The sequence below is a fragment of the Rhipicephalus microplus genome, chromosome X (assembly GCF_043290135.1).
Source record: "Rhipicephalus microplus isolate Deutch F79 chromosome X, USDA_Rmic, whole genome shotgun sequence".
NCBI classification, from domain to species: domain Eukaryota; kingdom Metazoa; phylum Arthropoda; class Arachnida; order Ixodida; family Ixodidae; genus Rhipicephalus; species Rhipicephalus microplus.
The window spans coordinates 372052038-372075691 of NC_134710.1; the positions used below are offsets into that span (position 1 = coordinate 372052038).

General features: G+C 45.1%; 1 protein-coding gene across 2 annotated transcripts in view; it reads left to right on the forward strand.

Moving 5' to 3' along the window:
• The window catches only part of LOC119161945 (deoxynucleotidyltransferase terminal-interacting protein 2), a 54926-nt gene that overhangs the window by 25171 nt on the left and 6101 nt on the right, over nt 1–23654 (forward strand). For both annotated transcript variants that reach the window (XM_037414439.2, XM_075879979.1), the window contains exons 5-6: nt 3774–3938; nt 7089–7198. In XM_037414439.2, the coding sequence (XP_037270336.2) occupies nt 3774–3938; nt 7089–7198 (275 nt within the window). The remainder of the gene's footprint in view (nt 1–3773; nt 3939–7088; nt 7199–23654) is intronic.

Genomic DNA, 23654 nt, shown 5'->3' on the forward strand with positions numbered 1-23654 from the left:
GGCTGCTGTGTTCATTGTGATGCCTACTATATATGTATCAACATTCTTTTATTTGTGGTACAACTGAAAAAAATGCATGCTTTTTTATTTTTCACCAGCAGCTTTATGTAGAAATCATATGTAGATGCTCCCGAGTTTTCCTAGCATTCAATTGGGAACTTTCATCATTTTTAGAGTATGTAAAACCTAGGTTTCTCCTTTTTTTTTTCATGCACTCTTCATGCAAGCTACACATTTCATCTTCCTTTATAACTATAAAGTAACTTGCAGAGCTGTGCATGCAGCAAATGTTTGGGTGTGAAGCAAACATGAATATTTTTTGAATAGTTGGAAGTGAAATTGCGGGGAAAAAAAAGTTGGGAAGCATATTCCTATGAGATGTAGCAACATTAAAGTGTTTCTTTTCGCTAGGTTGACAAAGCGCTGGCAGTACGGTGTTTCATAGCCTTATTAAAAATGAAGCAATGCAGAGGCTGAGTAGTATTTAATTATATAATTTAGTACAACGAAAGTGTTGCTGACAACACTTCACATGTAAAAGGCAACCATGCTATTTTCTCAGCCTCTCCTCCTCTTGCAACTTTGGAAGCCCAATGGATGTAGCAGACAAGGTTGTGCTCCCTTCGAGTTAGGAGTTCCATATCTGCCTCGTAGAAGTCAACACAAAGATTTAAAATTTTGGATGCTAAAAATCTTGGGCGTCCAATTTTTCATATCTCAAATTTCAGGTCCTTAAAGGCGTAATGACACAAAATTTTGCAGCCGAGATAGCCTCTAGGGTGGATTTCCGTGAACATTCCTATATCATCTGCAAAATATCAACAGAGAATATAGCTTGGAAGGCATTTTAAGTCAATTTTGAAGATTGTGTGAGCCCTCGACTTCATTGTGTCATTGACGCCCTCGAACGGGACCCTTTGGGTACCCCCTAATTCTCTTCCGTCACCATGCTGCAGTCAATGAAACAAGTTGTGATGAAACTGTAGCTGCCATTTTTTCTTTGCCGCTTTTGTTCTCGCAGTCTATACTTCTCGGCGGCTGGTTGTAAGTCCGTGGCCATGGCGCATGCTTTGAAAGTTTTGTGTTTGGTGATACTGCAGACCCGTTTCACATTCGAAAGTAATTCTTGATGCGGACTGTGTGGAAGTGTGTCATAGTTCTGTCTGCTCACGTGTTCAAGAGCGGCACACGTTAAGTGGCGATAGTTGCATCCGGCTTCTGGGGCTCTCTCAAATGGAAACTGAAAGTGGTCGATAATGATGGTTCTTTAATTATCTGTCGCATGCTGCAGCAAACGATGTGTCATTTCATGACTGATAGGCCGCCAGCAACACATTGCAGCAGCAAAATGCCAGGCCAAAGTTTTTGTGTCAGTAACCCTTTGACATTCACAAACCTCGTGGCCCTATGTCATTTACCAGTATTGAGCCTTGGAAGCGAAGGTACGATCATCACTATGCACCATGCGCCGACAAGAGATGCAGGATTGGTGGACTTTAGGCCACTGTGTGGAGAGCATAATGTGGTGGTTGACATCATCATTCCAATTTAATCCAACGCACTGAAGAGTGTTGTGCCTGTTCTTTCAGAGTTGAGATGATAGATGTGACCTCTGTCACATCTATCATCTCCGTGTTCAAACCAGCATTTTCTTGAGTCAATACATTTGTGACTGTAGCAAAGCCTGAAAGGCAGCTTGGCTGCAGCATGAAAGTGCAATCAGGTGAAGAATTTAAAAATTTTAAGGGGTCACTTCTAATCAGACAATTGTACTTTTCTGAAAAGTTTGACTGTGGCGCCTGAAAGGCAGCTTTGCCGCAATACGACGATGTGGTGACATGAAGCATATTTAACCCTTTAATGCTTGGATTGCGAAACTTCTGAGAAAAATAAAAATCCTATTTATTTTCCAGTTTCAAATAGCAACCTTTAAATGATTCTGCAGTTATAAACTATCTGAAATGCAATTTTAATGCCTACTTTTGTGTATGTCACGAATTCTCAATATGTTACAGAAACAAGGACATTGCAACAAAAAACGTACTTCAGAACTATGTAACATGTGTGCGATCTCTTGAGTGCACACACAAAATAAACAAAACTATTGAAGATAGAACACACATCACCAAGGCGAGAAAAAATGAAGAAATGAGAGCTCTTGCACGTGTTTCGTGCTCTCCGCCATCAGCTTCAAAATAATTAGTTCTAGCTCAAAATATTTTAGAAGAGACGATGTAAAATTTTTCATCTTTATAGCTACATGCCCCTTGAGTACTTGACAGCCAGCATTAAAGGTGGCACGCTTGCACGACTTACTTGCTCGAAGTTTTTCAGTATGTCGCGAACTCACGACATCCAACAGTAAAGGGTTAAAGATCTTAAGGAGTCACTTTCAATTGGATGTTAGCTATATTTGTCTTTGGGAACTTCAAATTGTTCAAGTAGTGAAAATTCCAGTAAAATTCCAGTGTGAATCGAATCGAATGGCGAACATTATTTTTAAAGTATTAGAACATTTGAATATTAGTGCACCCCTGGTAAATTATTCACTGTTTAGTGATTGTTTATTATGATTGTTACATTAGTATAATTGATTCTGGCTATTCATTTACTGTTCAGGCCTTGTAGGGACCAATGCAATCAGTTTTATATACAGTGTGTCAAATGAAACAATAGCTGAATAGTCACTCAGGAAAATACTGAACTAAAATTTTAAGCTTTTCTCTCCCTCTTTCTCTTTGTGATCAACAAAGGTTCACAATACTATAGAAATCAGCAATAGCTTATTTCATGTCTCTTGCAGGCCACAATGATCTCAACTTACCACTCCTTGTTTTTCCTCTGGTAATGTCAACTAGAATATTACAATCACTGTTCATTCTCTGACTTGCTGCGTTTTTACCATCTCCTTGAATTTTTCGTTTCATTGCTCTCAACGCAGCTCCAAAACTTTCTCTTGAGTTTTTGCATCATATGTTAGAAGTAGGAGAATTCAATTGTACTGTGCTGTTTTTTTTTTTTTTTAGGGATCTTGGTAAGCTGCTAGTCACAGTTTATGCCTGCCTTATGCACTATAACCTATCTTCACTCATTGGTACCATGAACTTTCTTCTAGTGATGAGCGTATCTCGTTAAATTGACCTAAAAAAAGCCATCTTCGTTCTGATTCTAAATGCCTGCTGTCAAACCTGAATTATTTTCAAAGCATCAAAATAGGTTAACTAATTTTACGATAGTACATACTTGCTTCTGCAAGTGAGATTTAGTTGCAGTACCAGAAGATTAATGTTTTATCTTGTCTGATAGTACATTGAGTCACTGAATTTCTGCTATTTGATATCACTGTGACTATCACACATGAGCACAGTCTGAAGAAGCACACATAGCACTCTTATCTTTTATGAGCATGTTGTAATCCTCTGCCTTATTGTCGCTCTGTATTAGATAATTGCTCCGTGTTGGCATGTCACAATAATGTTGATGATGCCAGCTCTGGCTATTTTGCTGCTACCTAATAAAATGTCTTATGTTTCTCAATCTGCATACTTCGGTGAGAACGTTTTATGCGCAAGAAGCTCATGTTAACATTTATGCGTCATTGAAAATATATCTTCTTGTAAAGTTGAAGTTTCATGTTGTATCCCATGAGTTTCGCAGCCACTGTACATCATTCACCTTTCATGTAGCTGGACATTTGGGAGAAAAGAAAACAACATAATGCTACTTTTCTCTCACTTAGTTTCAACAACAAATCTTCATTTCTGCTCTTGCAGGAGGAGCGCAGCAAAACAAAGGGTCCTGGCTGGTTTGGCTTGCCTGCGCCGGAGATGACCGATGAGCTGAAGCATGATCTAGAGGTTCTCCGCATGAGGCATGTTCTCGACCCCAAGCGCTTCTACAAGAAAAATGACCTCAAGGATCTGCCGAAGTATTTCCAGGTATACAAACACTGACTTCTCAGGCCACATGCTTGAGAAGTCAAATAGCGCAAGACAAACAAGAGATCACAATTTTTAGGCGCTTTAGAGACGAAAAGAGAAGTTGAAACTTTAAACACAGTTTTCTCAATAGTGTTTTTCTGCATTATGCACAGCACGTGAAGCAGATATCTTGGAAACCACTTCACAGATTTTCATTTCGTTTGTTTTTTCACGCTCCTTGAACCGTGCTTCAGGGGGCTGCTGTCTTAGTTTTTCATATTTCCTCCTAAATAATTTTTTGTAGGGCTTCTTGTTTGTAGTTCAAGTGTGCTCATTGCAGTGTCGCTGAAGAAAACGTTAACTACAAGTTTTAATCTTGCTAAAAAATTATTTCGGAAATGCAGGAGCCCTCTTTAGCATACATTTGGCTGTGCATACAGTAATTACCAACTATTTTTGTCATTTTATAAATCCTCCAGCCCCTCCACGAGGTTCAATGAAAAAATAACTTGTCTCTCATCAAGTATTCAGGTATCGCCTGTGAAGCCATTCTTAGTGTCTGTGCCAATTTTCATCAATGTCCAACCAGAAACAGGAAAGTTCGCCAGAAAAAGCCTGTCGAAAACTTCGACAGGCATTTTCTCACAAGTGTGTTTCTGACATTGCGCATTGCTTGTGGAAAATGTAGCACTGGAACGACTGGACTGATTTTGATGAAGTTGTTTTTCTTGAATCTCAAAACATTTCTTGAGGGTCTGACAATCTTTGAACTCTTGTTTATAGCCCAGCTTTTTTTCTAGAAGATGACTTGTATATGACTTTGTTTCTGACAATGTGTGCAGGCAGCCACAGTGATCTCTATAAAAAAAAAGGAGAGAACTGATAAAAAAAAAATCCTGAAATTTCATACCCAATAGTCTTCTTTTGAGTAACAATCAACACCATTTGGAGCTTTCTGGCATGTTTTGTTACAGCGCTAGGTTTTTCACGAGCAGACCATAAAAATCGAACCATGTAGCATGATGTAACTTGAGAACTACTCGAGGTATAATAATGAAATTGCATATTACCCTCTTTAAGATGCTTATTAGTATGTATATCAAATTTCATTGCTCTAGGTTATCAAGCAAAACAGTTTTTTTTTCTACGCCACCTCTCCCCTTAAGCCTACTGCACGCTTTTAATAGCCGGTGGCTACCTGTGAGCGCTGAGGCGCCAATCGCTGCCGCCTCAATCATTGTGCGGAACCATGTTCAGCGTGCACCGCCTCGTAGAAACGAAAGCAGCTCGCTGTTGCGAAGTTGAATGTTGAGGATTGCGGGCACCGAGACAGCAAGCGTAGCGCATGCTTTCATGAGGCGACAGCCCAAATGTGCCTCCTTCTGCTGCCAGGACCGCTAGAGCATCGCGTGCAGAAAGCTCGCATCGTCGCGTTATTGCAACTCAGGTTTCTCGCTGCATCTGTGCACGGTCTGAAGCAAGCTGCTCAACACTGTGTTTGCGCAAGTAAGCGAAGCACTGCATGCAACTAGCCAGTAAACGATAGGCTGCCTGCGACGGTATCGCACCTCAAAAAAACTGTCGTCAGTTTTCGCTTGTGGTATATCACGGTACACATTTATTGCAAAGAGCCGATTATTATGTTCGTTTCGTCGCTATGTCAGTCGCTTCATTGGCTGCGTATCCCGGACTCCACAGTAGTTTCGAAATGTTCTTTTATGTCGCCACCACGTGCCATCGGACTGTCGTGCGAGAGTGCCAATAGTTTCTAAACATTGGCAAAAAAAAAATTTTTTTAGTGGCTTTGTGGTGGGTACTTTTGGCAATATTTACTAAGGCAGTGTACTAATTTCATTGGTGATGGTACACGTAAGGAACTGCAAATTGGTTCTTCATCATAGGCGAGCGCATGGGGGGGGGGCAAACGGGGGGCACAAAGTCAGCCCTATACATTGGCATGATAGGGGGGAGTGTAGGGGGGAGCAACATCACCCTCAGGCATTGACATAATAAGGAGGGGCGTGCAAAGTAAGCCCCATACATTGACATGTAGGGAAGGAGGGCAAGGGGAGTGCAGTATCATCCTCCTACATTTATAGAATAAAGAGGAGGTGCGACAGGGGGGCGCATAGTCATCCTTATTCAATGACATGATAGAAAGGGGAGAAGCAGTAGCCAGCCCCATACATTGACATTATAGGGAGGGTGGCACTGTGAAGAACCTTTAACCCCCCCTTTTGCAGGGGAACCCTGCGCCTGCTTATGTACTTGGTGGTTAATGCATACTACGTTTACGTTCAGTGCGTAGTTAGCTGCGTTCCTGGCAGCTATTACGTTCCAACGAGGTTATAGTGTGACAAGCTTTGAATGTGTGTGTGCGTGCACATGAATTGGCACACTTGCACTATTATCAATTTTGTGCTGCAGCTAGCTTGTTGGTGCAAAATATGTCACCATGTTAGGTCACCGTTTCTGTACATAATCCTACGTTGGTTATTTTTTGTGCATATTTTGGGGGCTTGCTGCTATTGTATAAATTATTATGTAAACTGAGAAAAAATTCAATTTAATTAAACCTAAATGTTCCTCTGAGTGTGTCATGGAAAGCCGGTGTGTGCTCCAAACACAGAGGTGGCTGCTCCAAGTGCAGATTTTGCCTGCTTTAATGGCTGCCTCAAAATGCTGGAAGGCATTCCCACCACTGAGATGAGATAATTTGTTGCCAGGGGAAGGAAGACCTGTAACCATTGCATTAAATGTGTGTTGCATTAGCACTTGTCCTATAGGATCTGCTTATTCTCTGTACACCTTGGTATTTATGCAATATGTATACAAAATGTAAGCCTGAGATTCACCAGCACCATTTGTGGCCTATGGGGGGGGGGGGGGGGGGGAGAGGAGGATTAGATGTGGAATCACGGTTGCATTCCTGGAAAGTAGGAGGAAATTAGTACGTACAAAGGGCTATGTGTTAATATTTTCATAACGTAGGAGCAAGCGCAAATGTAGTGCAAGTTGTGTGCTATTTCAATGTTATTTGGGAATGACTTTGTGGCAAGGCCAAAGTATGCAGGAAAAAAAATATTTTTTATGACAAACTTGCAGTGGCAGATGTTGTTATTATGTATTGTTCATGGAGTTTCTTGTCTTTCATGTGCATAAATTCAGGTTGGGACGGTAATGGACTCGCCAGCCGATTTCTACCATGCAAGGGTGCCCAAGAAGGACCGCAAGCAAACTATGGTTGAAGAATTGCTGGCTGATGCAGAGTTTAGACGGTAAGTGATGACAGTGCGAGTGCCAGAGATGTTGCCCAATTTATGGCATGACGATGATGATGATCGTTGTTGCCCTGCTCTTTGTAGCGGGTGATCTAACCGAAAATACACATCTTGCTCAAAAACACACAAAAAAAAGGAAAAGGTCTCGTATAACTGGCTTAATGTGCTTTCTACTGGACGTGTTCTATCTTGCGGGTAGGTCGCACATCACCAGTGTTCCAATCTTCCATTTGTTCTTTGAACTGTTTCTCACTACAGTTGCTCCTCTTGCGTCTCTAGGAAACCTAGCACTGTCGCCAGTGATCGTTGTGGCTGCAGCTAGAGTTGTACCCCTGTCACACGGGCACCCGCGAACATCGTTTAAGGGGAGACACGGCTCTTGGGACCCGAAAATTTGACCCAAAATCGAATTTCCGAAAGTGGTATTTTCGTATTCTTTCTACAATCGCGCACCTGTTTGCAAGATTTCGTTTCGAAGTCCCGCGTATTAGCAGCGTAACAGTGAATCAAAGATGCGTTGGCATGCCCCCAGCCCTTTAAATTGTGGACAAATCCCGCTTATTTCGGCAGCTTGTAACTCTTGAACGGCCCGCTCTAGTGTGGCCATTTTGGTACCTTGAAAAGCTCTCGTGTTTGGCTTTTTTTATCGCTAAGTTGGGTAACATTGAGCTTGCCATTTCTCAAATAACAAAGAAAAAGAAAGTAGGCATAAAACATTGCCATTGGCCACTGCCGATCACATAGCTAAAATGGCATCACCCGATTGGCGTAGGGCGCTGTATTTGAAAACCTGGCTAGTTGAGGCACCATTTTGGGTTAGGTTACAATCCTAGCACAAATGTGCTTAGAGGATTGAGAAGGTTCCACTCGGTGTATTAGATTGGCCGAAGGCGAGCCAAAATTAAAAAAACGTGCCAACGGCACAACATCACAGCTTTCTGCAAGCGATCAGCAAGCGAGTGTCGTTGCTTCGGCACCCGATAACAGCGATGGAGGTGATTGGCGGTCCTCTCCACAAAGGCACGGCATTGCGCTGCTCTGCAACCGATGAGCAAGCGACTCGCGGTGCCGGGACATCGGATATCGTCGGCGCAGAAAATAGCAGTCCGCAAGATAAGGGCAAGCCGTCACCCGGCTTCACAAGCGATAAGCAAGTGACTCGCGACGATGCAACTGACAGCGATCCGCCCGAGAACGACGGCATTCTTCGCGCTAGCTCTAGTTTTCTGCCAGTTCACACGGAAGCTGTCACGAGCACGAACATAGCCCAAGTAAGTGCTTGTGAGCAGGTCATGCCTGAACTACTTGAGTCAACATCCGCGACATCGAGAAAGAGTGCAGTTTTCACCAATGCAAGCGACGCCTCATATCGGCCTCCGCCGCGGACACTGCAGCTTTGTATTTGATGGTCGACTTGGAGATCCTGAATGGACTGGTCACTCATTCCCTTTGATAGAAAGCGTGGTGCAAAGTATGTGGCAGGTGTGCGAAACTAGTCACGGGTGACCGCGACTACGGCCTCGCTAAGAAAATTATACAGTAAAAGCTCGTTAATTCGACACCCGTTAATTCGGAAATTCGGATAATTCGGACGGCTCTATTGGTCCCGGCCAAAGTGCATGTTAATCTATGGGACCAAACCTTCGTTATTTCGTTGGAATTCGGCTCCGCACCGCTTAATTCGGACAAATGCTGACGGCCCCTGCTACACAAAAGTGTGATAAGGCTGCGCTGGCACCACTGGAGTGAAACCGAAACTTGAGTGGCATCGCCATTACCATCAACTAGTGGGGGCGATCGCAGCGTCACCGAACGTCGGCGTCTTCTTTTTTCTCCACTCAGCGCCTCCGACGCCATTTTCCCTTGTGTTGTCGTGTCGGAACCATCTTTTTTTGCGGAGTTCTCTTTTTCTTCCATTGTGACCGTATTTGCATGCCACCACCATAGTGCGCTACAGTGATGGCAATACCGAAAAAGTGGCAGAACTACGAGTGGTTTACTGACCGATCAAGAGATTATTAATGATGTCACGGGCGCCCATGAAGACCACGATCCCGACGAAGAATCATGCGAGGAGATACAGCCGCGACCTCATCGCACTTTACGGGAAGAGTTGGAGGCGCTGTTAATATTAGAGGACGCTTGCCTGAACACTCCCGACAGCTTGCGTGCTGTTGGCCATTTGGAACAGTTAAGAAAAATTGTGATGTCAGCCGGAATCTGCGCGAAAACGCAGATGACAATTACAAAATACTTCAACGAATAAAATTATGCATCTGCAGCTTGATTTTAAATGTTGTTTTCCCTGTTCATTCGTTAATTCGGCATTCGGTTACTTCAGACAGTTTTTCCGGTCCCGTGAAATCCGAATTAACGAGCTTTTACTGTAGTCAAGTGCGACTGTTGTGTCGAAGTGACGATGGCATAGAATTCGCACAGAGTCGGTGGTGAAAAGTTGTGCAATGCATTTGAGATGAATATTTTATTTATGCATGCAATGCTCAGTAGTGGAAAGGGCCACACATTAATAAATGATATTTTCGCGTCGATGGGGCTGTCGCGGTGAGGGCTGTGGCATGTCTGGCATTTCTGATGGTGTCTTATTAGAGCAACAATATCTCTAGTTCTACTTGACCAGTTTTAATAATTTTTTTTTTTGTCAGAAAGGTTGGGAATTGACAAGTGCAGTAGGACTAGTACATAGTTACATATTATTAAAGAACATGTACAAAAAGAATTTTTTTGAAGTTATTGTTGGGTTTTACAAATAAATTTTCAAATTCTTAATTTTATTTGAGATTGTTGTAAAATATTCATTCTTGCCTGATTGAACCCGTATATCATCCTCGATCACTGTAGTGTTCAATTGATGTTCATAATTATTTCTAACTTGTCCTGAAATGTTTTTTCTCGTTTTCTCAAAACTGCGTTTTTGATCACTGTAGTTTTGAAGTGACGATATCTCTGGAGGTACCTATCCTATCGCAGTGATTCTTGTTTTGTTAGAAACGTGGACAAATGTGGAGCGCAGTAGGCATAAAATTTGATTGAATAACATGAGATATGTTTTCAAAAAGTAACAATTTCTCAAGTGTGTTACTAAAACATTCGGTTACAAAAGTTTGACATGCTGTAACTTTGGCCTAAATTATTCTAGAGCATTCATTTTTGTAGCACTGCAAGCTCTGACTATACATCATTTTTATATGCCACTGTCTTTTATCACTACCAGCATTCAAGAGAAAGCTCACCGACAAATTAATCAATGCAAGAAACTTGTATTTCTCAATATTTTGAAAAGTACTTGTTGCACAGAAAACGTAATAGCATACTTGAAATCAGCATGTCAAACTACATCAAAGATGGAAGTTTGATCAAAATTCACCCATAAATGAAAAAAAAAATTTTAAGTGTGGTGTCCACCCTTAACTCCCTCATCCTTATGACAAGGGTGATGCGGTCCATGCCGTGCAATCACCCTTAGTAAAACGGAAATAAATGGAACATTTTGCAAAGGAAGTTTGGCGATCTCCCTTTGCAGCGGAACGAGGTACTCTTGTCCCCAGTAGTGTGCAGGTCGGAAAAAAATTTTGAGCACTGAACTGCCGCAGTGAAAACAATGATGTATTTTGGCAATACTAAACGTTCTTTCGTTGCAGTACTCTTTCATAACGTGTGTTTCTTCACACATATATATGCCCGCCAGAGTGAAGCTACTTGCTTACACGGATGCCCCGTGCCTCGCGAGTCGGACCGGGATATTTTGTCGTCGCCGTGTTTGCGCTTGCTCGTGAGAGGAATGACCGACAGTGCGCACGAGGCAAGAAAACACAAGAACTTAGGTACACTGGCTACAAAACATCTAGTAAAGAAACAGCGTTAGGCACAAGGTGACCAGTGGTGCTGCTAGCATCGCTACATTTAGCGAATGCATTTTAATTTGAAATACAGTCGAATCTTGATAATTTGAACTCGAAGGGGCTCGAAAATTTGTTTGAATTAAAAGAAGTTTGAATTATCGAAAGCTAAATAAACAGAAGGCTCTCCATGCAGTGTGTATGTGCATTGAGCTAACACATGAGGGGGAAGTTTCAGAAGACTTACATTTATTCACAAATCACAGGACATCCGTCAATAATTGAAGTAATCAGTGATGCGCGTCTACACACGTTTGCCTTGCAGCAAGGCAATAAATTTCACACGCAGCTTGCACATTTCTACTTTGGCTTCACCATTCTCCTGGTAAGAGAAGTTGTGCGCGGAAATGTCCAGTGCCGACACTCTCTAAAGACGACGACAACAACTGGGTAGCGGAGCCGCAGCATGGCCAGCACTTGACGAGAAAGGAGGAGCGTCTCCACGCGTAGAGAAGCAGATCAGCAGCGAAAACCAATACTCTACGGCAGCTTTTTCTTCTTTTTTTTTTGCTCCCTTCGTGTGTGTCGTTGAAAGGAGAAGGGTTACGTGGCAGGGAGGGGAAAGAGAAAGCGTGGCACCGGCCGGAGAAAGACCCCCTCCCCCAAAGGCGCAGAGCCATGCTCCCGCAAGGCGTAAGGGCTGCAGAAGATAGTGCCTTTTTCCTTTCCTTCAACCACACAACTAACCCCGCTACAGCTTTTTTTTTTTTCCTCTCTTCGCGCGGGGCATTTGAAGGAGAAGGGTTTTTATGTGGCCGGGACGGAAAAAGAAGCGTGACACAGGTGCGTGGCAGATCGGCATTTGAAAGAGAAAAAACATTCCACCGCAGCCTTTTCTTTCCTTTTCCTTTCCTTCGCGCCCTGTGTTGAGGTGTGGCAGGTGCCGCCGTGGGATTGGGTGGGGTGCTGAGAGCATTTTCGGAGCGCGGTATGTTCGAATTAACCCTTGCAAGTTCTTGCGCGTTCGAATTACCGGGCGTTTTCGCCCATTGGAATACACATAGCTTTGAGGGGACCTCACCATGAGTTTGAATTAAGGGGGGACGCGGGTCTTAGAATGGTGAAAAACGGCCAAAAAGTCAATTTTGAGAAAATGCATTATTTGAAATTTTTAGACCTATAAGCACGTGTCCTCAAATTGTAAATGCTGAATTCGATCAGTAAATGGATTAAAATTGATTATGAAGTCACCACGGGAGCCGCAAAACAACCCACGGCAGGTCGAATTCGCTCAAACTTCTCGCGCGCGCCGCAGGCGAGGCAGTCGGCCGAGCGCCGCCACCTTGGGCTTGTTTTGAAGTCGATTCCTTTGTGCGCATTTTGCCACCCTTCAAAATGGCATTGCTTAAACAGAACGGCTGCCCTCGCCCCTTTTCCGGAGCCTCCTTCCGCGCCGCTGATTGGCCGGAGCGTGCGCGCACCAGGCGAGCCCCCTGTTCCTCGCTTCTCATTGGCTGATGCAGCGAAAGTTGCCCGCGCTTTTTTTTTTTGTATATTGTTCGTCGGCCGCCGGTTCCCATTCGCGCACGTTGTTCGTCTGCTTCCCGCACGTGCCTGCTTGTGCTACGCGACCGACGCACCGACTTTCCGTCTTTTGCCGGCATGATTGGAGACGCTCGTCTAAAGAAGACGCGCCAAGCGTACGGCAACAAACGAAGGCGCCCGTGGAACGTCCGCCAGAAAAAAGCAGCCGACAACGTGCAGCCGATTTCGCCCGATGCCGCCGAAGCGGCGCATTCCGACGACGGCGCGCAGCCGCGGCCGCTCGTGTCTGAAGTGGTGCACTCTCCTGTGCCTTGCAGCAGCACCTCATCGAATTGTGTCATCGTCGGATCGTCATCTTGCACTTCCAGCAGCATCCTAGACCGCATTGACACGGCGTTTTAATCGGCGGACAAGTTCGCTGAGTGCGCGAGAAATGCAGCAGGCTTCAAGGCATCACTCGCATTGCAGTGCGTGACGGAACGTAAGTTCGAGTTACTAGATATTGATCTGGAGGATGGTGGCAAAGAAAACGGGACAGAATTTGTTATTGTTGATCTGGCGGCGATACGCTCGTTATTTGGACTTGTCGCATTCCCAGAATGCGGTGAAAAAAGCGTCACTATTTTAAAGGCCAAGAAAGAGTACGGGCTGTGTTCGAAGCTCATAGTCACGCGCGGCAGTTGTGACTTTCGTGAAGAGCGTTTTTCGTCCCCACGTATAGCCGACGAGACCGACGCCAAAATAAGGCCGTTTGAAGTTAATATGCGTGCCACGAAGGCCATCAACAGTATCAGCAAAGGGGCAACGGCTCTGTCGGACTTCTTCGCCGGGATGAATATTTCGCATCGAGGGCTTCACCACATGAATATAATGAAAGAAGCCTGCTGTGCGACTGCTGCCGAATGCGAAGCGGCGAGCGTTGCTCGCGTCAAGGAGCTCTATGCGGAGTTCGACAACGTGCCCAAAAACGTCGATGTCATTTATGAAGGCACCTGGCTTACGCGTGGACATAGCTCGCATATATGTGTTGGCTGCATTGTTGAGATGTATAGTGGCCTCGCGATAGACCATATCGTGCTATCGAACTTCTGCCTGGCTTGCACCACAGGACCCAAGGAAGGAGAAGCAGGACATTCTGCCTGGCTCATTCAGCATGCCTCTCTGAGCCAGAAGAATGTTGATTGTAATGCTGGCCAGATGGAAGTGGAGGCAGCACTACGCTTGTTTGAGCGGTCACTTGAAAAGCACAAGCTTCGTTATACGACAATGCTGTCGGACGGCGACAGCAGGACATTCCATGCACTCACAGAAAATGAGGTGTACGGCTTCATAAAGGTGGCCAAAAAGGACTGCATAAATCATGTACACAAGTGTATGGGAGCTGCCTTACGTACCCTTGTAGAGAAAAAAAAAGCTCGGTGGCTGTCTTGGTGGAAAGGGCAGACTAACGCAACAAAAGATCAAGAAGATCACCTCATAGTATGGCTACGCATTGAGAAGCCTCAGGAACGATGTTCTAGGTATGCAGAAGGCTGTTCTAGCAACTTTGAACCACAAGTCTTCAAGTGACGAGGCACCAAAGCATGACCTTTGCCCTGAAGGCCCTGAATCTTGGTGCAAATTTCAGAGAGCTCTTGCGAAAAATGAAAAGCCGCCACCACACAAGGACAGCCTGCCTGATTTCGTAACTGAGGCATTGGAGCCTGTGTTTAGGCGGCTGAGCGACAAAGCCCTCTTGGAAAGGTGCAGCGATGGGATCACCCAGAACCCAAGTGAGAGCCTGCACGCTATGATTTGGCAGCAGGCCCCCAAAACTCAGCATGCATCCTTGCGGAGCATTGAAAGGGCAGTTGCCGAAGCCATCAGCCGCTTCAACCAAGGCACAACCAAGAGCAATGTGGAAATTGCCGAGAAGCTGGGCTACAGCGCTGGCAATAACTTGGTGCGTCGCAGCATTGAGAAGGACAAGGGCAGGCTGCAAAAATCGCGAAGAGAGCATCTCGACAGCAGTTCAATAAAGGAAAGACTTTCAAAGCGTCATAAGCCAGCAGCGGACTCTGCTTACAGCCCTTGTCTGCTGTAAACAGTCATGATGGCAAATAGTGAGAATTTTTGCAAAAATAAGTATTCTTGGTTTTAGACTTAAACATTGTGTAAATCTATTGTCTATCCAAGGACAACATTATTACATGATTTTTTTGTGTTCCTTTCACTTGCAAGGCACTGGAACGACCACAAAGTAAAAAAATAATAATTCTCATGCTGAGTCAATGACTATTTTATAGTTCTAGAACAAGCTGTGAGCAGTATTCTGGGTGGGTACAGTGAAATTTAGCATGTCAATTTATCCTATAATATAGAGCTACAGAATGATGTCATTAATATTGCTGTAGCTTTTCTTTAGTAAAAGTTAAAGTTGCTAGAAACTTCAAACGCGTTTTTCTCATGTGGGAATCGAGGCTAGCCCGCTGCCGTTGCGCGGGCTTTGCCGCCTTTTCTGCGGTTCTCATGCCCCGATATGTCTACCCTCCTGTGCTGTCTGCCGCGCTGAGAGAGCGGAGTGACGTTTAACTCCCTCACCCGGTAGCGGATGTTGACTGTGGTGCCGCGCGTGGAGCCTCCTGAGAGATTTTCGCGCACTGCGTCAGGAGACAGGTACCCTCCGGGACTTCAAACGGTGAGCCACGCAATCTTTTCTGTCCGTCGACCCCAGTCGCTCGGGGCTCTTCGGACTTCGCTGACGGCGCCTCGCGCACGAGGCAAACGCTCACCTTTTGTTGCCCCGCTGCGTACTCACGGCCGAAGGGCAGTACGGTGTCCTATTGCGTGGCCTAGCTACGCCGATCCGTCTCCCTCCGAAGCCAACGCGAGCACCTTTGCCCTCGCTCGAGCAACCGGGCCTTGGTCCCGGTGTCTCCGTGGATCACCTTTACCGCGGAGACGTGCCCGTGGCACCCTGTGTAGTACTTTTGTGCCCGTGGCGTGGATAAGCCTATTTGCTTTCCCGCCGCGCCTTTGCAATGGGCTGTACTGCGTTTGGTGTTGCCACAATAAAGTGTTGCGACTTTAAGCAGTATCGTGTTCTCGCCACGACGACGGTTAACGCGTGCCCTGCGGCTCGCTAAGACCGGACTCACGGTGGTGGCCGTACTCCTTCGGGATACGTGCACACCACACTCAGTTCGATGTTTTTGCACATTGCACTCGGCCTTACGTGGGTTTTTCCTATGCTAAACTTGAGTGAATGCGACAAAGTTGGTATAATTTTATTCGTCTTGACATGATTTAGGGGGTGATGCTATTTCTCTAGCATCACTTCAAAAATTACCATTGAAGATTTTAGTGAGAGAAATTTATTGTAATATAGTGACCATAAGTGTTCGTCCGTTTTCTTGCTTATAAAATGCCGTCAAATGGATAAAAATAGCATCACCCCCTACAGCAAGTCTCTAGCTTTGGGATTATGCATTCACTTTTTGGATTTAGCAAGAATAAATTGCCAAGAAGTCCTGTAAGAAGTACGCAATTAAGATTCAGACCTTCATATTTTCTAAACCTCTTGAAATATTAAGAAACAAATTAGAGATTTGAAATAAGCATGAAAAACTAGCTTAGGTAGTGAAGTTTAGTTAAGGTTGAGCAAAAAATTTCTTAACCGGAAGTTCGAATTGAGCGTGTTTGAATTAATGAGATTCAACTGTAATTTTTAATGCTTTGTTCGCTTCAAACCTACTTAATAGTGTTTTTGTAAAAGCAGCATAAGGAAGATTCACAAAAAAATGCAACTACATATGTAATTATGATATTTCCACAAAAATTTAACAGTGCCGGCTGGGCCGCTCGCGCCAACTATTACAACCTTGTCATTGCTGTGTGATACTGCCACAACTCCATGTACCTAGGTGAGATTTACGTCGACGAAGTTTAAGAGAGCTTGGTGGTGGCCGTATGACAGGAGTTTTACTGTATATGCTGCCTTTAGATAGCAGAGTTGCGCATGTCTGCCATCTTGCCCCCCCTCTCCCCCCTTCCCTCCTCCTTGATGTCTATGTTATGAAGAAAAGCCACCCCTTCTGAATGTGGGAGCCAATGCAGCCCAGCGGTTCCGTGCATTTTCTCGCTCGTTCATGACCCATCGCTGGTGCAATAACTTTTGCTCTGTAAAAAGTATGAAAAAATTGAATAAATAATGGTTTTAGATATTAATGATGCTATAGCTTGTTCGATGGCAGTCACCATAGGAAGATATTTTTGTTTTAAATAGGAAACAGGAAAGCCTTGACTTAATTTGTTGAGAATCGTGTACAGGGTTCACGACTACTTGGTTTTCGCACATTGCTCGTTTGACGTAGCTTTTTGCTATTTTAAACAATTAAGCAGGTGGCTTGATAAAACAATTGCTAGAACTATAGAGTAAAACCTCATTTATTTAAACTCGGTTATTTTGAAATCCCACTTAATTAGAAATATTTACGCGGTCCTGTTTTTTGCATTGTAAGTCTGAGTGGATAATTTGAAGCGGCAGTAAGCACCACTCTGCTTAATTAGAAAACTTTGGGTGTTGTGTGCCAATTTCCAATCTCAATTTCTCCTCAAATCCGCGGAACTGACGCCCTTTAAAAGGCACAAGGCAATGTAATCTAGCAATAATAATGAGTGTCAGTTGAAGCAGCCCAGCCTTGCGACCTCCAGCACAAAAAAAGAAAGAGAAAAAAACGTGGTCAGCATAAAACGTGCACCTGCGGAAAAGGAGGCATGCTGAAAAAGGAGACATTGTCAATTAAAAAGCAAGTATTGCGCATATCTGAGGCACCATTACAACATGTCAATATTTTGTATGTGTGTTTTTATACTAGAGAAGGCATACATAAGTAATTCTAAGAACCATAGCGTTTATCATGCTGGGCTGACAATGCAATGCAATGCTCAAAAAGGCAAGTGTTTCCAACGCTCTGCTAAGACAACACGATGGTGGCACCTGCACGTCGCTTTGCGTTCTTCACCTTATCGCTTCCGAGACAGGCGCGCATGCCTTCCATCGTTCTCGAAGATAACTGCCAGATAGTGCTCGTGTCTAACGGGCCTTGATGCGCTCGCTCGCTTTCGCTGCACCAATCGAGACTCTCTAACGCAGCGCCTGCAGAATACAGCGAAACCCGGGTATATCGAACTCGCCAAAAAACTTTTATTAGTTAAATGTACGGCATAATTCGATATATGCCCAGTATAGGATTTGACACAAAAGCACATACCGTATTTACTCGATTCTACTCGATTCTACCGCGCCCTCGATTGTAACCCGCACCCGATTTCCACGACGAAAAAAAAAAAACGTAAGACATCGATTGCGACGCGCACCCATTTTTCTTGCTGGCCCGCACGATCACACCACTCGAAAAAACAACTCTTTTCGGGAGCTTCTTCCATCTAAATATGAGGTACGGGCGAAGCTTGTGCCCATCTGACGTGTAACAGAGCATTGCCGTCACGGTAGTTTTACCGTGGACCGATGTCAGCACGCGAACTTGCTTCGCCCCCTTCTTCTCGTTGGTTGTGGTGCCAGGCATGTCGAAGTAAAGAGGCGTCTGATCGTCATTCCAGATTTGCCCAAGCAGGTAGCCGTTGTTGTACCGCAAGTTTAGGACAAACCTCTGAAAACTGTGAAGCTTTTCATCGTACTCCTCCGCAAAACTTTTCGCATATGCCCGTTCCCCTTTGGAGGCAAAAGCTTTTCCTCTTCATAAAGTTAGTTAGCCAGCACCTGCTCGCTTTAAACTGGCTCCGCATTAGACCTTTTTCTAAGGCTAATTGCATAGCCCGCACTTGGAGCAGTTCTGTCGTCGCGGGCCGCTGTGCCGCTCGGTGCACAAGCACATACTCGCCGAGCAGCTCTTTAATTTGCGGAAACTGACCCTGCTGTGGTCCACTGAAGCCTTTGCGTGAAGCTCTGCTGTCGACAATCTTCTGCTTTTGCTTACGCCAGTCCCGCACGCACGTTTCGGGAACTCCGAACGACCGCGATGCGGCCCGATTTCCGTCCGTTTCTGCACAGGTGATGACTTTTCTATTAAAAGCGGCATCATGGTGCACTCGAGTTTTCGGAGTCGGCCCTTCCATGCCGTCGATTAATGCACTACAAGATGACGAACTCCTCAGCACACGTACAAAGTGCTGCACAAGGGAAACAGATAGGCAGAAATGGCCGACGCGCCATGTCGACGCACGTAGGGGGCGGCCATTTTGGAATTGTCGATGGCAATAGAATGACCGCATTTATTTATTTTTTTTCGTACTCGATTCTAACTCGCATGCGATTTATTAACTCGCTTAACCGTAAAAAAGGTGCGCATTATATTCGAGTAATTACGGTAATAAATTATGAGAAAAGTAGTTTATTAATATGGCGGCTTACTTGCGACTCCTGCTGTGGTGCAAAATAGTCCTGGATTTTCTGCTGGGTCAACGACTTCGCTACCTGCGACAGCACGCACGCCTTCATGTTGTCCAACGAGTCGGAGCAGCTGTGGCCGCAACCTTCCACATTCACGCAATAGCGCCGGACCAACGTAAGTGCACTAATTACCTCGGAAGATGTAGGCAATGGGCCATCGTCAATTTCCTTATTGCTGTCGCTTTGGCTCGTGGTCGGCACGACTTCTGCAATGTAGTCCTCATCTTGCAGCTGATCCGTGATGGCGACATCATCGCCCGTACTGACGAACTCGTCGAATGTCGATCCGGCGACAGTACTTGGGAACACTTGTAAACAGCCGCTTTAACATCTTTGTACACAGCAGTGCGCACACGTCGGGCGCCACGAGCACCTGGCCTTTTGTCCGACTTGGCCCCGATGTCTGTCTTGTTCTTCAGGATAGTACTCAAGGGGCTCCTAGGAATTGTGTACGCAGTGGCGACGTCGGACTTCTTTTTACCGCGCTCGACCCAATTTACGATTTCGAGTTTTGCGGCGAACGGCAAATTCTGCGTTCTTGCGCAAGCCATGATGACAGCGCGCCAACACAGGTCACAGAGCAACAGGGAACACCACCAGCACAGACCACATTGGATGAGGACTCAAGGAAAACAGGCAGCTGCAGGCACTCAAGCATAAATTAAAAATGGTACTCACTTCTACCGCCTCTGCGCCTCAGAGAAAGCACAACGGCCTCTGATTGGCTGTAAGCGCTGCGAGCAGTCTAGGATTATTTCTTGCAGGGGGGTGTTCACCCGTGCACAACCGGGTCTAACCAATTTATTCTAGGGTGGCGTCGGCAGTTTTCCCCGTTATCGCGAAGGAAAGCCAACTTGCTGGGGCACTTTTGAAGCATATAGAGTTCAATATATCACTTGTCTTTGCTATTTTCGTTCGATAAAACAGTAACTTTTGCTATATATTCTCAATGTAAATTTAACTTCATTAGGAATTGTTCGATATACGGGACAATTTAATATAAACAGTTTCGATATAGTCGGGCTCGACTGCATCAAATAAGCGTTTTGTTCACTCTCTCCAGGCGCAAGGCTATCGTCTTTCGACAACATTTGCAGTGAAACATGCAGATACGGGGCCCATTTTTTTTGGGGGGGATTGTAAAAAAATTTGATAAAGTTCAGTTTGGTGGAATTCGCAATGTATGCGAACCTCCGATTGCCCGTGGATCCAGCCGTTTGCGCACCTGCAATGCTTGCAGAATTCTACCCTGCAATGCCTACTTTGAAAACCAAGCTTGAAAGCTTCAGTGGTCACGTTCACCAGCCAAACGTATCACGAATTTAATTACACTGACCATTAATAAATTCTTTATTTTATCAGGAAGGATCGACAAATGGTCACAGCATGACGTGCTGACGCAGCGAGGAGCAGGTGACTGCCCGCATGTCACTACTGTGCTGCAGTGAAGCACTTTTTGTTTTCTGCAGGCATGCATTTTAGTCGACCACGACAGCGTTATATTTTTCTTTTTCGGTGGGAGCAGCGAGGCTTACCATTCCTCTGAGTTCGTGGCAAAACTAAGACCAGGTATTGCAGAAAAATGTAACTCTTGGAGCCGCAAACTAGCAGGCACAACAAATGTGAAACCCTCATTTCTTCGAATAATTGCAAGTTCCTTGCTTCACACTTTTTTGTATGTTCTGGTAATTCGAAAACCCGCTTAATTTGAAGATTTCTTGTGGCTCCAGTGACTTGGAATTAACAAGGTTTTACTGTACTTCTGTGTTTAACAAATAACGCAAGTAAACGCAAATTTTTGGCAATCTATACGTAGCTGTGGCATTCTGTCATCGTGAACTATGCAAAACTGAGTCGCTGCGCTGTACGGCACAGACACCACTAGCACTGAATTTACACCGAAAACGGACAACACAAGACACAATCACAACACCAACGAAGAAGTACATCCGCACTCAGCGGGATCGGCTCGCGGGACTGCTTTGGCAGCAGTGCAGTGTTGCCAGGTTGGACAAGGCTACGCAGCCAAAAGCTAGGGCAACTGTAGCCCAAAAGTAGCCAAAGACAAAAAGCAACAAAAATATTTGTAGCCAAAGATGGACATTCGCTTTTGCTGTTTTATTTAGTTACAATATGACTTTTGCTGGTAATAAATTATCTTTTTGTACGAGAAATGGATTCAGTGAAGAAGCTTATCGCCTTATGAATTAACTGCCACAAAAATTTTTAGAATCTGTTCAGTATGGGCGGAGTTGCAAATATTTGCCACATGCTGCAATCGCATTCTCTCTTCTCGTCTCGACGAAAGCGCTTGAAGCAAAGCCAAGAGAAATGGCATTGGGAAAGAAAATATGTCACGTGCCTGTCGACTTTGAGCACACTTTCTCTCTCTTTTTTTCTTTTTTTTAAGACATGCCTGGGTCTGCAGGGCTGTAGGTTGCTGTATACACATACACTGCCAGAATTTCTTGGCAGCTTCTTTCCGTGTTCTTTTCATGTCTTGTAGGAGGCACACACTCGCCGCTTGCAATTTTTCTGTTCTACGCTGGCCATGTGTCTTTCCACTTTCCAGTAGGCCTCCTGTATGGGCAGGATATTTTCTCCCAGAGCCCCATACTGGAGTGTGACGATGTGCACAGCACGCTTGCTTGCACCTGAGCAGAGCCTCCGAGACCTCCTTGTCCATGCATCCTTGTCCATGCTTTTCCGCGGTGTTTCTTGTTTGTGTTTGTGGCAGGATTCACTGTTTTTGTGATAGACTTCATGTTGTTCACTAGCCACTGCTCGAAACCTTCATATTCATTGGGGTCCACTTGTTCCACCAAGTTTCTCAACCAGGTTGTCCTAGGCCATTTCTGGTAGGTTGTGAGACCTTTCATAGCGTGGTCACTGCCCACACTATGAGCACCATTGGTGTTAACTGTCATGTCCACTACGCTGGCATACAGCTATGGGGAAACTAGGCTATAGTCTGTACATGTTTGCTTGTCTGAGACTGCTCACGTGGTTTTCCCAGCACACTTATCGGTGATGTTGAGAATCACTAGTCTAAGTTTTTTAGCCCAGTTCAAGAGGTACCTTCCCATTTGGTCTGCCTTCCCATTGAGGTCCTCAATGTGGGCATTGGAATTCCTTATGATGATGGTGGGTAGGTCAATTGTTTGAATGTTTTTTTCTATGCATCCAAGAGTCTCCAGGTTTGTTCGGTAGGAGGCTGCCACCATCCACAGGTAGGTAAGCCCAGCTGCCAGCTTTAAGTTTCCTATTCTGCCTGTTATCCACATAATATTTGTGCGTCCTTGTACGGTGCTTTCCCACTAGGTATCTAAATGATACAAGAAGCCCATGCCACCTCCTCTTCATTCACTATTATGGCGGTTTTAAGGGGGTACACGGGTCTCAAAAGGACGAAAATCGCGAAAAAAAACGACCTTTTGAAGTTAACATTTTCGGAATCTGCAACTATTTTTGCACTTATCTGAGAAGTTTCAAGCTTCTCACGACATTATTTCTGGCACAAAATCAATTTATAACACCCCTGTGAGATTAATCTGAGCACAAATCGATGCCAAAGTCGCGCTTTTTCCACGCCGAACCGTTGCCGTTACACATGAGCTATCGTGGTCATCTTGATCTCGGTTGGAAGGGTCATTCTTCACCTTCGATTTCCCGCCACCAGTGGCTCGCCTTGCTCATTGGTTTTTCAGCCGAAAATGCGTCAGCAAAATTGCATGGTTCTATTGGCTGCTTGGGGCACGTGACAAAACCTAGGCACCCCATTAGCAAAGTGACGTTTCCGACGTCTGCTTCTTCGTGACGCACACGGACATGAGCGATTTTGTCATGGTGCTGTCGACTGCCTGCCACGGTAAATAAGTTCCTTGCCTCACTAATTTGTGAAGCGGGTGAGTCGTTGGTTCGTTCGCTGTGAACTTCAGAAAGAGCCCCTCTATCACTCAGGACAGGGAGAATAGCAAACTCGCGGCGTTAAACGGCAGTCACCGGTCTAGGCCTAACTCACCTACGAGCCCATCGGTTGTCGACAACGTCGCTGAAAACGGCAGTGCTTTGTAGCTTCAGTTACAGAACGGCAAGATGGCAATCTTTGCTACAGTGGAACGAAAGTGCAATCTTATCGCTAAACGCGCCGATGCCGCGGGTTCCCCCCGTCTGACGTGAACTGCGTGACTGGTCGTCACAGTGGAGTTTGCCGAGCGTCTGCAAAGAACAAAAAATTAATCCGTTTACAATGAACGTGCTCGCCGCCCGCGCAATGAAGGCTGCTGGCAACAGGTAGGGCGCTTGTAACGACGCGTCCGCACCGATTAACATATTGCACCGTGGCCTCCACTCTAAAATGTGGCAATCTTACGTGAAAAGGAAACTAACACCTCGCTGCTCTTGGAGCCTTGAAATTGATGAGCGAGTGCACGAGTTTGGTCTGCAACATCAACAACTGAATCGGAATAAGCCGGAAAACCTCTTTATTATGTGATGGATTGCGGATTACGTGCGCACATTTGTCGCACATAGGCGTCACCGAACTGATAAGCGGCCTAGTCGGTAGATGAGTATATGTCGACCGCATCAGCTCGCAAGT